At 43.1% G+C, this 17,011-nt stretch overlaps 1 protein-coding gene across 3 annotated transcripts in view; it reads right to left on the bottom strand.

The window, feature by feature from the left end:
• MUS81 (MUS81 structure-specific endonuclease subunit) overlaps positions 1 to 17,011 on the bottom strand; it is a 382,977-nt gene that overhangs the window by 79,681 nt on the left and 286,285 nt on the right. For all 3 annotated transcript variants that reach the window (XM_069208031.1, XM_069208030.1, XM_069208029.1), the window contains exon 15: positions 2,166 to 2,269. In XM_069208031.1, the coding sequence (XP_069064132.1) occupies positions 2,166 to 2,269 (104 nt within the window). The remainder of the gene's footprint in view (positions 1 to 2,165; positions 2,270 to 17,011) is intronic.

Raw genomic sequence — 17,011 nt, forward strand, 5'->3', positions numbered from 1 at the left:
CGATCAATTGCTTGCCACTCTTCAAGGGGTTTTGTAGATTTACTTGTTTGACACTGTGTTACTACGCAGTCACAATGCTGCTGCTCCTGCTCCTCGCGTCTTTAAAACTCAATAGGCCGCCATTGGAAGCCTGGGCCACTCCCAAAGGTGTTGCTTGCGCCTAAGGTAGTGTGGGGTGCTTCTTTTCCTTTTGGGATGACTTTTGTTGGTTTTAATTCAGTGCCCCCGAATAAATGTACCTTTGTTTGGTGCCTTATCCCGATAACAGCGCGGGTTGCCTAGACCTGTGCCTGAGAACCTGATTTTTTCAATATTCCAAATGTAGCCATGCTAATGTAGCTCGGCCAATAATGGCCTACGTCTTCACTGCTTTGCTTATGCTTTGCTACTGGTGGCCACTAGTGCCTGATGGGTTAACACAGGCCGGCAGGCTGGTTGGGCTAGTGCTGTTGAGCCTGGGCGAACACGCCGACGGGCTGGCGGGCTGATAGAAAGGCTGGGGAGCAGGAGAGCTGGGAGGATTGATAAAGCTATCGGGAAGCAATTACCGGAGAGGCAGGCTGGTAATCTGTGCAGCAATAAGCGGTGCTGTCGGATGACACATCCCTTGCCTACGACAAAATGATAAATCAGCAAATGTTTTGTCCCCACCAGTGCCGCAGCGTTGAAGTGCCTCCAGGACTTGCATTAGTCTCAGCCTCGGGGACTGCCTGCTCAGAGCTTCCTTCTCCGCACACATCCAACTCCTCCACGACTGCGCAACAGTTGCCCAAAAGCATCTGATGTCAATCTATTTGATCAGCGTTACAAGGTTCTCTACAGGAGATCTGTTAAGCTTGTGAGCAGTAAGGAGTACTATAACACGAGGAACCCTCATTTTGCGCATGATTTAAGTGAATGTTAAAAATAGATAGAGAGACAGGGTGAGGGCTATTCCTCACTGGGACATTCACTCTCATAATAACGGCAAAGGCACCATACATTTCTGTTGGGTGCTGTAGACAGTGCATTATGTCAACTCATTATTTTTTGGTTGCACTTTCCGACTGCTTACAACAAAACCTTATTTGAACCTTGCCTAAAGTTCTATTAGTAAGTTTGAAATATTTATACTAGATCTACCCAACCAGTTCCCATACCCAGCAGTGTGCAGTGGATTCTGAATGCAGGAACTGGTTTTGATAACACAATTTGCCTAGTCACATGCCCCAAACTGCACGAAGCTTTTGGCCTTCCACAGTAGCTCTTGAGTGCAAGGCATGGCCTTCTGCCACAATTTCACCTAGTCCTCATGACACAAAAAAGCCACAATGCAAGTTGTGGGATAGTGTGCTTTTTAGCAAAGCCTGGCTCCCATCTGTCTGGCCCCCAAGCCCACTGCACATGACCTTCATCTACACCATGTAGTCAATTGGCCTACCCTTGAACCCACTGCACAGGGCCATTGGCCCAGTAGATTAAACACTAGATGAAAGGTATTTGAACCTGGGCCATAGTCTGAGCCTAGTGCACATGGCCACAAATCCACTGTGCATCTCCTCTGGCCAAGACCTGCTCCCAGTTTCAATGCAACTGCTTCAGATAAATATGGTCCATAATGAGGCTATAATAACCTTGCATATTTTTTTTTTCCAGTTTTATTATCATTTTCTTATGTATGGTTTTCCCAAACACCAATATTAAAGCGTACTGCTATCTAAGTTTGAAAGCTGTTTTACCTAAAAGGAAAGGATCTGGGACAGAAATCAATAAACCTAATTTCACTTGGGGTGACTTACCAATTTCATAATGAATACACCATAGAAAACAAACTGAACCAAAGCTGAGTACAAAAGCATACCAGTTTTAGCCTCACTTTGGTAGGGATTGACTTACTCAAAGCACCACATAATTACATTTCAGGAGCTCTCAAAGAATCTACATACTGGAGATATATGTTAAAGCTTCCAGTGGATCCCTGTGGTTGACAGTTCACGAACACTGCCTACATTTCGCTGGCTCAGTATGAGAGAGGGATGGATGATTTTACCATGTTACTGTAAGATACTACTGTAATGGCTACATTTATAATCCCCCAAACAAATTAACCAGTTTGGCCTGTGTATACTGCAACAGTGTGCACTGAAAAGAGAGCTGAGCTTCAGAGAAGAAGAGTTAAGCCATACCTTGCAAGTGTGCTGTACTTCTCCAAGATAGCTGCTGCTTTCTCTCCACTCACTCCACTGATCTGCATTAGCTGGCGGGCGAACACTTCTTTCACAGTCTGAGCCTACAAAGTAGACCATTCAGCACATGATGAGCTCAGCAGATTTAAGCAATGGGAGTAAAATAAACAATCTTTTCCATGTTAACAACTCACAAATCACCAAAAATACATTTATAAATAAAACATGCATTTACTAACAGAACACAACACGTAGAGCATCTTGTAAAGCAGCACACTTGCACCATGTAAAACTGTCAGGTAAATATACTATGTCAAAACTTTCTACAAAAATACTGTTGCACTCTTTATGGACAAGCTATGATTCCCAAAAACCCTACGTTGCAGTTATTTCCATGAAAGATTTCTGATGAGTTATAATGGCTGCTTGTAGAACATTACTAGTGAAATATTAGTCTTGGTATGGGGCCATCTCATAACCTAGCTTGTTGTTTATAACCCAATGTCACCCCAAAACCTCTTCTTCTATTAGGCTGCTTGCGCAATGCCAGATGCAGCAGGAGCAGGAATCAAGCAATGGGACATAAGATAACTGTTCGAAAGAGTGGGGTTGTACTGTAAAATAAGCTCTTGAAAAAAAAAAACAAGTTGTACAAAGCATTGCATTTAGGGTGGTTCTGGAAAGCAATACCTACAATACGGGAAATAAGAGCAACATTAAAGTGTCTATGTGCCTTTAAAAGCCACAAGGCAGCAAATGTCTTGAATCCTAGAGGTATATGCCGAAGTTATGAGTCTGAGCACAGTTCTCTCTTCTCCATCTCCTACCAGTATCCAATCAATTCTCTATGACAAAGGAATGAGAAGGGGTATATGAACAATGGGTGTTTCAACAGTATGCCCAACCCCTTTCACCTAAGGCTTCTCCTAATTGCCTCAGTGTTTCTTTATAATCACGCAATAAAAACTTCAGCAAGTCTTCAAGACAAGCACTTTTCTTTGCCTTTTTGTTTCATCATCATACATACCAAGTCTAATAGGTGATGTGTATTACCTGGCTCCCATTGACAAAAATATGGTGCACAGAGAACTTGAACAGAGTTTGATGAACTGTTGATTCTGCCTTTCGGTAAAAGACATCAAGGAATCAAGGGCATCACCATTCACAAGCCCAGGATATTGATCAGGATGAATGATGCACTTACGATTACGCCCACAAGGAACCAGGGGAAAAAGGAGAAACAGTTCTCTACTTTTGTGACTCCATAATAATTTTGACCTTATGGAGCTGCAACCCCACTTTGAGGTAAAACGAACACCCTATGTACAAAGAACAGATTTGTTTGATATAGATCTAACAAGCAATATGGGAAATTACTTAATAAACAGCGTCAACTCATGAATTAGAAAGGATATTATCAGTTATCAAGCACATCAGAATTCAGAAGAACACAACTGACCTTCAATCAAAAATAACATTTTGATATTGAGTGCAATTAGCCCTGATTATGTAAAATTAGGTTCAATAAGTTGCCAACCTGCAACTATGTTCCTCTCTTAAGGATGCAATAGGCATTATGTGAGGGCAGGGCGGATTCCACGAATGCAGGGGTAGGGTGATGCACCCCACATGGATTACTTGTGGGGAACCATCCTTTGATATCATGTAATCAGGCATACAATGAAAAGGTAGCTGTCTTGCAATGACAATTCATATATGTACAGAGTGAGGGCATCATACTATAACCCTTATTCAGACTGAACTAGTAACTGGTGCAATATTTATTACACCCAATAACATCTGACTGCACTAGGTCTGAATTTATCGGGTTCAATAAATACCACCCAATTATGAGATCTTCCCCCAATAATGGAAATAACATGAGGGTTTTGGTGCTGACTGCATCAAATTCTCAATGTCCCAGGAAATGTATCTGGGGAATATGATTTTTAACGCAATATTCATAATTCTGGTATATGCCGTAATAGCAGTTATAGCACATATCGGAATTTAACTGCCAATTCATAATGAGGGCCAATGAGCTGTGGACAAGAAAAGATCTCCAGTGCACTGAGACTGCATATGACATGTTCCACCTTCCTGGCTAAATGTACCATCCCTTATGTGGATAAAGTGTTGGACTGGGCCTAGATGGGAACTACTAGTTCTCTGTTCTGGATCTTTGCAGCAGGTACTAACAAATACAGAAGTGCCCTCAAGTCAAACAAAAGAAAGCCTTCACGTGCTGTAGGATTCTGGCTCTGTAAATACTATATCAAAATGAGATATAGTGTGCACAGAGTCCAGGGGTTCCCCAGAGGCTTACCAGAGGCTAAAGTAGATAATACTAATGCTCTCTTTTGTGGTAGTGTGGTCGAGCAGTTAGGCTTACTTATTAGAGGGCAGTGCAAAGCAATTGTTGTACACACACAATCAAGAAATGAGGCACACACTCAATGACTAACACCAGGTCAATGTATTTATATTGGAAACATTTATTTTGTTACTTTATTTCTAGAACCAAAACGATCTTGTTGCAAGTAAGTACATTTGTAAGTAAGTATCAAGCATATGTATGAAAAGCACTTTGTTTAGATTTGGCAAATAAAACGGTTTACAAGCAAGTAACACTTTTCACTTTCAAAAGTTGACACAGTGCAACTTTCAGAAAAGTCCTGGGGGGAAAGTGTTAGTGCAGTTTGAGGTAAGTACTCGACTTACAGTTCCAGTCTCCAGGGGTTAGGATGACCAGGGATCGTGGGAGGTTCAGGAGTTCTTCTTTATGTTTCTTGTAGACAGGGCTGCTGTCCTCTGGAGTTCTTAGTCCTCTGGTGGGCAGGTAGTCCTCTGGGGGTTTGGAGAGGTTGCTGGTCCTACAGGATGTGTCACCTTTTTGCAGCAGGGCTTCAGAAGCTGTAGACAGGCCAGTAAGGCTGGAGCCAAGTCAGTTGGTGTCTGAAGTCTTCTCTGCTGGGATCAACTTAGCTGCCCTTCTTGCTTCTTTCTTCTTCGGGGGAGCCCTTACATCCTAGATTTAGGGGCATTACAGGGGTCAGAAGGCAGTAGCCAATGGCTACACCCTTCCTGTGCCCACTCCCTTGGGGTGGGGACACACTCCTAACCCTATAGGTCCTTGTCCTCCAAATCAAGATGGAGGTTTCTGCAGGAAGGGGGTCACTTCAGCACTGGAATCCTAAGGGGTGGTCCTAGCTGGAGTGGTTACTCCTCTGTTTTACCTAATTTTCCCACCGGTCTTGCCGCCAAAAGTGGGGCTTTGTCCTGGGGCGGGCATCTCCACTAGCTGGAGTGACCTGGGGCCGTGTAAAAAGAGGCCTGAGCCTTTGAGGCTCACTGCCAAGTATAACAGTTCCTGCAGGGCGGAGGTGTGAATCACCTCCACCCTAAGTAGGCTTTGTTACTGACCCCAGAGAGCACAAAGGCTCTCACCCCATGGGGTCAGAAACGTATCTGTTAGTGGCAGGCTGGCACAGACTGGTCAGCCTTACACTAAAGGGTTGAGTAAAATACAGGGGGTATCTCTAAGATGCCCTCTGTGTGCATGATACAATAAACCCAACACTGGCATCAGTGTAGGTGTATTGTGCTGAGAAGTTTGATACCAAACTTCACAGTCTTCAGTGAAGCCATCATGGAGCTGCTGAGTTCATAATGACAGTTTCCCAGCCCATGTACTTTAATATGGCCACTCTGCACTTACAATATCTAAGAATGGACTTAGACTTTATAGGGGCATACTGCTCATGTAGCTATGCCCTCACTGCCTTATGGCTGTAAGGCCTGCTAGAGGGGTGATTTACCTATGCCTCAGACAGTGGGCATGGCGACTTTATCTTTTTCTCTGCACCAGCACACATTATCTTCAATGGCAGTGTGCATGTGCTTGGTGAGGGGTCCTTTAGAGTGTCATGATACATGCTGCAGCCCTTAGGGAACCTCCCTGGTCACAGAGCCCTTGGTACCACTGGTACCTTTTACAGGGGACTTAGCTGTGTGCCAGAGGTGTGCCAACTGTGGAAACGATGGTGCAGTTTAGGGAAAGAACACTGGTGTTGGGGCCTGGTTAGCAGGAACCCAGCACACTCTCACATCAAGTCAGCATCAATATCAGGCAAAAAGTGGGGGGTAACAATGCTAAAGGGGCACTTTCCTACAAGTGCCCCATGGTTTGTATGAGTTCAAGTGATTGGCATAGTATACCTCAGGAGTCACAGCAAATAAACGCTGGGACAGCAAGATTGGTTTGGGGATTACAGTCCTAAAAATACTCTGGTTTTGTTTTTGGCAAGTAATTATACGAACAAGTACAACACCTATCCAATGCACTTCAGACAAATTATCCCACAACAAACCTCAGTTTGAACGAAGAAGCAGCAAGTGCTTGCAATTGGTTCTACAGGTGGCCCTGTTGAAGCAAAGACCTCATATACAACACAGGTCGACACCCAAGAGGGGTCTCAGAGCTTATAGGTTTTGCAACTGCTACTGTATTCTATTCGCTCCAAGCTTCAATAAACCTGACCCATTACCGAATTAATCACAAGATATTCACAGATTCAGGAAGCCAAAGGTGGTAAGAGAGGTAGAATCATTACATATGCTTTGTCTCAGTAGAATCTTAGGTGTAACCTAATTCTTGCCATCAGATGTGTTTAGTGAAGAAACAAGATGCAGAGGTTTTGCCTCTAGTCTGGTCACCCTGTCATGAAGCATCCACAGTGATCCAGACATCAAAATCTAGAACCCCATAAGAAGTTAATGTGTCTAGAGCAGTGGTCTTCAAACTTTTTAATGCCGCGCCCCCCGAGTTGAAAACAAAAAAGCATTGGGCCCCCCTCAGAATTTTTCACAATTATTTTAGAAAGATGGCAATGTTTAAATAGGTCCATACCTATTTAAACATTGCAGTTAAGTACTGTTACCTTTTAAAAACTGCAATAACATGCTTCTGCTTAAAACAAAGGCATGTTATCTGTTTAATATTTCTTTTGGCCAGAGTTTGGCGCCCCCCTGGGATCACTTGAGCCCGCCACCCAGTTTGAAGACCTCTGGTCTAGAGTATTTGCTCTGCATTAACAGCATGTTAAATATGTCACAGATGCTTCAGGTGGCAAGCTGCCTAACTAATGTTGTAATCACAAATATGTTTATCAGATTTAGCTGAATAAAATGACCCAAAACATGAGTGCTATTAGAAATTAAACTCAACCATATTACCCAGTCTGAAAATCTTTTGGAAGAAATTAAACTATTTAAAGTAGGCAAGCTGTCAGGTCTCATCTCAAAATGAATCTTTAAAACAGCACTTATATCCTAGAGGAAAAGATTCACATATCTACCAATCAGATATTTGGTCACTCAGCCCCCAATTAAAGCTGGTGTGCTGCACTCACTCACCTTCTTCAAGAGGTTTCTCCAACATTTCAAATCCAAGCAATACCCGACGACAAACATTTACTGCATAGTCAACAAGAATCCCCAACAATACTTTACATACCAAAAGGGATGGGAAAGTGATTTAGGGGCAGATTTACATACTGGTGGTGTGTATACTCTGTTGTGACGGAGTATACAGACCACTAATATAATTGTCCACCCGCCTGATTTAATTGCAGGAAGGCCATAGTTTTGGCTATTACGGTGACTAATCGGTCAGCACCATAGCAAAACCTCTCTGATGGCCCAAGGGAATAAGGGCCATGAGGAGGAATGGCTACATGCCCACCCCTTAATTTAGATGAGCAGACATTTCACCATTTTTTTTAACTGTCCGTCACTGCCTGCCAACGAGGGAGAGTAATTTGTCAATAATGAGCCCCTCGCAATGGAAGAAAATTCCCCTGGTGACGGGAGCAATTTCTTTTTTATTTTGAAAAAGAAAATCTCGTTTTGGGATTTTCTTTTTGATAACATTTTTTACAACTGCTTGGAGCAGGGTTGCATCATGATGATGCAACCCTGCACCAAACAGCGAAATGCAGTGACAGGAACTGCTATGACAATGGTTGATGCCAAGTCATAAATGACCTCTAGGAAGTCAAGTATAAATTAAGCAGGTTGTCTCTTCACCATGGGAAAGGAGTAAACTACTCCATTCCCCAGGCAGAAAAACGGGCCCTCTGCCAACATATAAACTTGTCCTTTAGGCATTATGGTAGACAATAAACAACAGGATACAATTTACACTTGCACAAACAACTTCGCCCATTATGCCGAAGGGCGGGTAGCCTCTATAAAATTCTGTACAGGTGGCACTACACAGCTGAGTGACTACACACGATACAACATGCACAGCAGGATGCAGAGGATATTGTGGGGAACCCGGCATAATATTCCACACACTGTTGTCCTCTCAACAGCGACTGCTAAAACATTATATTGACAATCATCAGCCAAATTGAAGGTAGAATCACAGAGAAAGAATCAACCTCAATAGTTTGTTGGGACCCCCATCAAGGAAACATATCCCTTGTTCTCACAGTGGTAAGAGAATCTTACATCTTTTTTAAGCTCAAGAGCAAACCATTTTGAGGCTGGGAAAATGATATTTCCCTTTATATTGATATGTTACTCCAGTGGGTATGGTGTCTATTAATGTTTGAGAAAATACCGTATGACTTAAACAATCAAAAAGCCAAATTAATAAAATGTTGATCCGGCTCCATATTACTTAAATATGGACAATAGAGCCCGAATAGACTACACGCTCTTGGCCTACTGTCCCTTGAACGAGTTTTCTTCAAAGGAGATTAAAGAGGTGATAGATGCTTACACTGAACTGAAATTTAAAAAACAATGTGTGCTTTCACATTGTAGGGTGCTGACATAAGGAAAAGTGAACCTGCTGTCGGGAGACATTTTAATTACCAAAGGCACTCATTTTACATTTTTGGTTTCACTCATCATCTTCTGGATCTCATCATCAGCAATAGCCTCAGAGATTTTCGGAGTGAAAGGCAGGAACTTAATTTTCTGTGAGGCATTTTGGAAACAGCTGTGGAGAGAATAATTTATGGAGCCTTGCAGTCATCATATCTTCTTTAAGGAGGTCTCTAAATTGTTCACTTCAAGTACTAGAACAGGTGTCTGGAACCTGTTGATCACGAGCTACCGGTAGCTCCCAGCCACTAGGGCACAGGCTTCAGTTCATTTTTGAATAAGCACACGGTCATATTTTGCTTTCAAAGTCAAGTGAAGGCTGTGTTTTTTTTTTTTTACATTATCATCATAAGGCTGCAGATAGCAGGGTCTGATAACGAGGAGTACTCAGTCATGTTTATGACCCAGGCTGGAGCTGGGGCACAGATGAGGACAACTGAAGCACTGAGGTGTTTAACTCTTACACAGAAGTCCTTGTCAACTCAGTATTGGAGTTGTGAACAAAATGATGTTTCTGAATGCTTTTAAAATGGGACAAAATAAAAATTAAAAGTTACCTCAATAATTAAGCTAACTCTTCATTTTAATTTTCTCCCATTTCAAAGTGTCACATTTACAAACAACAGGTCTCTTGCGCCCCAGTAGGCAGTAGACATTGGCATAAGTATAACTGAAAAGTACAGCCATTTCTTTAAATGAGAGAAATTTAAAGTGTGGAAAAATGTTCCATATTGTGACCATTTGTGAAGAACATGTTTCTGCACTTGAAAAAAGTAGTTGTATGTTTGTTTTATACATGTAATGGTGCGACTTATGGTGAAAGATATGTCCTGTGCTGCAAGGACATATGACACAGGCTCTCAATCACCCATACAAATACATGCCATTCATACATACACGTGTTCATACATTCCCAAAGACCACGCTCTCACTGACACATGGCAGCCCTGTCAGTGTTCCTAGTCAAGGTATTTTGTAATCTGGCTCTTTGGAAATCAAGCTTAAAAATTGTGAAGCTGGGCGTGGGGGAAACAATGCGCATGTTGCTTAGCCTTTAGTAGTCTGCAATGATTTTCAGTGATCAGAAGTAGATCTCACAACTGAAAAGTTTGGAGACACCTGTCCAAGACAGTAGAATTAAACAAAAATGAAACATTACCTCTCAAAAGAAATGTCTTCTGAGTTACGTTGATAAAAGTGAAAATTTGCTATAGAATAAAAAAATTTGCACAGGTCTAAAAAGCTGAAATGACCAGAACCATTGTTCTGGCATGTTCATCACAAAGCAAAAAAGCCATTCACCACCAGGTCAACTGCCACTGTGCTGCACGTTTGTGGCAGCTCTCTTCTTAAACTGACTGGGCTGCTTCTTTTAGTGTACAAGCTAGCATGTCCCTGGAAACAGTTTTCTTTACGTCTTTCTGTTCTGAGATGGTGACAATAAAAAAAAAATATTATATATATATATATATATATATATATATATATATATATATATATATATATATACACATATGGAAAATGTCACTTACCTAGTGTACATCTGTTCGTGGCATGAGACGCTACAGATTCACATGCTTTGCACATCCCGCCATCTAGTGTTGGGCTCGGAGTGTTACAAGTTGTTTTTCTTCGAAGAAGTCTTTTCGAGTCACGAGATCGAGGGACTCCTCCCCTTTCGGCTCCATTGCGCATGGGTGTCGACTCCATCTTAGATTGTTTTCCCCGCAGAGGGTGAGGTAGGAGTTGTGTATTATAGTAATAGTGCCCATGCAATGGAGTAAATATGTATGTACATAATGTAGTTTAAAGTGATATATTTACAAATTTACAAATGTTCATGATCAACTTCGAAACGGCTACAGGCTCCCGGGGAGGCGGGTGGGCGCATGTGAATCTGCAGCGTCTCATGCCACGAACAGATGCACACTGGGTAAGTGACATTTTCCGTTCGATGGCATGTGTAGCTGCAGATACACATGCTTTGCATAGACTAGTAAGCAGTTATCTCCCCAAAAGCGGTGGTTCAGCCTGTAGGAGTTGAAGTTGTTTGAAACAAAGTTCGTAGTACTGCTTGTACTACTGTAGCTTGTTGTGCTGTTAACACATCCAGGCAATAGTGCTTGGTAAACGTATGAGGCGTAGACCATGTGGCTGCCTTACATATCTCAGTCATTGGAATGTTTCCTAGAAAGGCCATAGTAGCACCCTGCTTTCTAGTTGAGTGTGCCTTTGGTTTAATAGGCAGTTGTCTCTTTGCTTTGAGATAACAGGTTTGAATGCATTTAACTATCCATCTAGCAATGCCTTGTTTGGAAATTGGATTTCCTGAATGAGGTTTTTGGAAAGCAACAAATAATTGTTTTGTTTTCCGAATTTGTTTGGTTCTGTCAATGTAGTACATTAACGCTCTTTTGATGTCTAATGTATGTAGTGCTCTTTCAGCTACAGAATCTGGTTGTGGGAAGAACACTGGTAGTTCTACTGTTTGATTCAAGTGGAACGGTGATATGACTTTTGGTAAAAAATTTGGATTTGTCCGTAGAACTACTTTATTGTTGTGTATTTTAATAAATGGTTCTTGTATGGTAAATGCTTGGATTTCACTTACTCTTCTTAGAGATCTGATGGCAATTAGAAATGCAACTTTCCATGTTAAATATTGCATTTCACATGAGTGCATGGGCTCAAAAGGTGGCCCCATGAGTCGTGTTAAGACAATGTTGAGGTTCCATGAAGGAATTGGTGGTGTTCTTGGTGGTATAATTCTTTTTAGGCCTTCCATAAAGGCTTTTATAACTGGTATCCTAAATAGTGAAGTTGAGTGGGTAATTTGCAGGTAAGCTGAAATTGCGGTAAGATGTATCTTAATGGATGAAAAAGCTAGTTTTGACTTTTGCAAATGTAGCAAGTAGCTGACGATGTCTTTAGCAGATGCGTTTAAGGGTTGAATTTGATTATTATGGCAATAATAAACAAACCTTTTCCACTTATTTGCATAGCAATGTCTAGTGGTTGGTTTTCTAGCTTGTTTTATGACTTCCATACATTCCTGTGTAAGGTCTAAGTGTCCGAACTCTAGGACTTCAGGAGCCAAATTGCTAGATTCAGCGATGCTGGATTGGGGTGTCTGATCTGTTGATTGTGTTGAGTTAACAGATCTGGTCTGTTTGGTAGTTTGATATGAGGCACTACAGAGAGGTCTAGTAGTGTTGTGTACCAAGGTTGTCTTGCCCAAGTTGGTGCTATGAGTACGAGTTTGAGTTTGTTTTGACTCAATTTGTTTACTAGATATGGAAGGAGTGGGAGAGGGGGAAAAGTGTATGCAAATATCCCTGACCAACTCATCCATAACGCATTGCCCAGAGACTGATATTGTGGGTTCCTGGATGCGAAGTTTCGGCATTTTGCGTTTTCTTTTGTTGCAAATAGGTCTATTTGTGGTGTTCCCCAATTTTGGAAGTAAGTGTGTAGTACTTGGGGGTGAATCTCCCATTCGTGGATCTGTTGGTGATCCCGAGAGAGATTGTCTGCTAACTGATTCTGAATCCCTGGAATGAACTGTGCTATTAGGAGAATGTGGTTGTGTATCGCCCAATGCCATATTTTCTGTGTCAGGAGACACAACTGTGTTGGGTGTGTTCCTCCCTGTTTGTTTAGGTAATACATCGTTGTCATGTTGTCTGTTTTGACAAGAATGTGTTTGTGGCTTATTATTGGTTGAAATGCTTTTAACGCTAGAAATACTGCCAACAGTTCTAAGTGATTTATGTGAAACTGTTTTTGCCGAGAGTCCCACTGTCCCTGAGTGCTGTGTTGATTGAGGTGTGCTCCCCACCCTATCATGGAGGCATCTGTAGTTATTACGTATTGAGGCACTGGGTCTTGAAAAGGCCGCCCTTGGTTTAAATTTATATTGTTCCACCATTGAAGCGAGGTGTATGTTTTGCGGTCTATCAACAGTAGATCTAGAAGTTGTGCCTGTGCCTGTGACCATTGTGATGCTAGGCACTGTTGTAAGGGCCGCATGTGCAATCTTGCGTTTGGGACAATGGCTATGCATGAGGACATCATGCCTAGGAGTTTCATTACTATTTTGACTTGTATCCTTTCGTTTGGATACATGACCTGTATAACCTTGTGAAATGCTTGTACTATTTGTGGACTTGGAGTGGCAATCGCTCTTGCTGTGTCGATTGTTGCCCCTAAGTATTGCTGTGTCTGACACGGCTGAAGGTGTGACTTTGTGTAGTTGATTGAGAAACCTAGTTTATGTAGGGTTTCTATGACGTACTTTGTGTGTTGTGAACACCGTTCTAGTGTGTTGGTTTTGATTAACCAATCGTCTAGGTACGGGAACACATGTATTTGCTGCCTTCTGATATGCGCAGCTACTACGGCCAGGCATTTTGTAAAAACTCTTGGCGCAGTTGTTATTCCGAATGGCAACATCTTGAATTGGTAATGTACCCCTTGGAATACAAATCTTAGGTACTTTCTGTGTGAAGGATGTATTGGTATATGGAAATATGCATCCTTTAGGTCTAGTGTTGTCATGTAGTCTTGTTGTTTGAGCAGTGGGATTACGTCTTGTAATGTCACCATGTGAAAGTGGTCTGATTTGATGTAGGTATTTAATGTTCTGAGATCTAATATAGGTCTCAATGTTTTATCCTTTGGGGTATGAGAAAGTGCAGAGAGTAAACTCCTGTTCCTTTCTGTCGAATTGGTACTAATTCTATTGCTCCTTTTTGTAGCAATGCCTGGACCTCTAGTCCTAGAAGATCCATGTGTTGTTTTGACATATTGTGTGTTTTCGGTGGAACATTTGGAGGGAATCTGAGAAATTCTATGCAATAACCATGCTGGATGATTGCCAGTACCCAAGTGTCTGTTGTTATCTCCTCCCAATGTTTGTAAAAATTGCTTAGCCTCCCCCCCACAGGTGTTATGTGTTGGGGATTTGTGACTTGGAAGTCACTGCTTGTTTTGAGGAGTTTTAGGGCTTTGGAACTTCCCTCAATTTTTTTGGAATTGTCCCCCTCTATATTGCCCCCGAAAACTTCCCCGCTGAAATTGACTTTGATAAGTGGGCCTTGTTTGTGAGGTTGTGGGTTCTGTAGCCTGTCCTCGAAACCCCCCTCTAAACTGTGTTTTGCGAAATGTGCCTCTGCTCTGTGTGGAGTAGAGTGCGCCCATGGCTTTGGCCGTATCAGTGTCTTTTTTAAGTTTTTCAATAGCAGTGTCCACCTCCGGCCCAAACAACTGCTGTCCATTAAAAGGCATATTCAGCGCAGCTTGTTGTATTTCCGGCTTGAATCCTGACGTACGCAACCATGCGTGTCTCCTTATTGTTACTGCAGTATTTACTGTCCTTGCAGCTGTATCTGCTGCATCCATTGCTGATCGTATCTGATTATTTGAGATACTTTGTCCTTCCTCCACCACTTGTTGTGCCCTTTTCTGGAACTCTTTGGGTAAGTGTTCTATGAAATGTTGCATTTCGTCCCAATGAGCCCTATCATATCTTGCCAGAAGTGCTTGTGAATTGGCAATGCGCCATTGGTTTGCTGCTTGTGCTGCAACCCTTTTCCCCGCAGCGTCAAATTTGCGACTCTCCTTGTCTGGAGGTGAGCGTCTCCCGAGGTGTGAGAGTTTGCTCTCTTACGAGCGGCCCCTACTATCACAGAGTCTGGTGTTAATTGCTGCGTGATATACACAGGGTCTGTGGGCGGTGGCTTGTACTTTTTCTCCACTCTTGGAGTTATGGCCCTGCCCTTCACAGGTTCCTTATACACCTGTTTGGAGTGTTTTAGCATTCCAGGTAGCATAGGTAAGCTCTGGTATTGCCTATGAGTGGAGGATAGTGTATTAAACAAAAAGTCATCCTCAATCGGTTCTGCATGCAAGGTGACATTATGAAAAACCGCTGCTCTTGAGACCACCTGCATGTAGGATGTACTGTCCTCAGGTGGCGACGGTCTCGCTGGGTAACAGTCTGGGCTGTTATCCGATACTGGCGCATCATAAAGGTCCCATGCGTCGGGATCATCCTGACTCATTGCAGTATGAGTTGGCGATTGCATCAGTGGTGGAGTGATTACCGGTGATGTGTACATTGATGGTGGTGGAGATGGTGGCGGAGTTGTTTGTCTTGCCACCTTTGCCTGTGGCTGCTTGTCCTTTTCTTGAAAGGCAAGTCTTCTTTTCATTTTAATTGGGTGAAGAGTGCTTATCTTCCCTGTGTCCTTTTGAATGTGGAGCCTCTTTTGAGTGTAGTCTGGCTCCATTGATTCTAGTTCTTGTCCGAGCTTATGTCCTTGCATTTGGGAGGATAATCCCTGTTCCTCTGTGTAGGAACCTGATTTCGGTTCCAAGGCTGGATGTTTCGGAATGGAAACCTTTTCGGTAGCCTTTTTCGGCTCCGACGAAACTTTCTTTATTTTCGGCATCGTGGTCTCTTGGTGCCGACCCATTTCGGTGCTGCTGTCTCGGTGCCGAACTTGCTCGGAGCCGCTGTCTCGGGCCCGAGATTGCTGTGTGCCGGTATCCCGACTGGAGTCGGATGACTTCGACACAAGCGTGCCCTTTTTCGGTGCTGATGATCGGTCACCTATTTTTCGGGTTAAGCCATGGCCTGTTGGCGGTGGCGTCCCCTGGGCTTTTGTGGTCTTCTCGTGAGTTTTATGTTTCGACGTCTTACTGACGGTTTTAGGCGTTTCTTCCGGATCGAGCTCGTCCGAGTCCGACTCCTCGATGGAGAAGGTTTCTTCCTCCTCCTCCAAGTGTCTTTGTCCTGTCGGCGCCGACGCCATCTGCAGTCTTCTCGCTCTTCAGTCTCTTAATGTATTCCTCAACTGAAACGCTCGACAGGCTTCACAAGTATTTTCTCTGTGTTCTGGAGACAAACACAAGTTACAGACCAGGTGCTGATCTGTATACGGATACTTGTTGTGACATTTTGGGCAGAAGCGGAATGGGGTCCGTTCCATCAGCCTTGAAGAGACACGTGGCCGGGCCGACCAGGCCCGGACGGGGGATCGAAAAAAAAAACAAAGGGCCACCGGAGCTCTTCAAAAGTCGGTGTCTATCTGTAGTAACTTACCTGATGCCGAACGCAAACAATACCGTCGATTTTTCCGAGATTCTAACTAACTTTCCAAAATGAAACATGGAGCGAAAAGGAACACGTCCGAACCCGATGGCGGAAAAAAAACAATCTAAGATGGAGTCGACGCCCATGCGCAATGGAGCCCAAAGGGGAGGAGTCCCTTGATCTCGTGACTCGAAAAGACTTCTTCGAAGAAAAACAACTTGTAACACTCCGAGCCAAACACTAGATGGCGGGATGTGCAAAGCATGTGTATCTGCAGCTACATATGGAAAATGTCACTTACCCAGTGTACATCTGTTCGTGGCATGTTGCAGATTCTGTTCCTGCCATCTAGTGTTGAGCTCAGAGTGTTACAAGTTGTTTTTCTTCTAAAAAGTATTTTCGAGTCACGGGACCGAGTGACTCCTCCCTTTCGGCTCCATTGCGCATGGGCATCGACACCATCTTAGATTGTTTTCCCCGCATAGGGTGAGGTAGGAGTGGTAGAATGAGGATACCAAAGATGTCCATGCAATGGAATAGATATGTATGTACATAGTTTGTGGTAAAGGAATATTTATTTACATATATACAATTTTAATGCAACTTGAACGGCTACAGGCCCCCGGGGAGGTAGGAGGGCGCATGTGAATCTGCAGCGCAACATGCCGCGAGCAGATGTACACTGGGTAAGTGACATTTTCCGTTCAATGGCATGTGTAGCTGCAGATACACATGCTGTGCATAGACTACAAAGCAGTAATCCTCCCCAAACCGGTGGTTAGCCTCTAGGAGTTGAAGTTGTTTGAAATAATGTTCTTAGTACAGCCTGTCCTACTGTGGCTTGTTGTGCTGC

Source organism: Pleurodeles waltl, chromosome 9, assembly GCF_031143425.1.
Source record: "Pleurodeles waltl isolate 20211129_DDA chromosome 9, aPleWal1.hap1.20221129, whole genome shotgun sequence".
In the NCBI taxonomy this organism is placed as follows: domain Eukaryota; kingdom Metazoa; phylum Chordata; class Amphibia; order Caudata; family Salamandridae; genus Pleurodeles; species Pleurodeles waltl.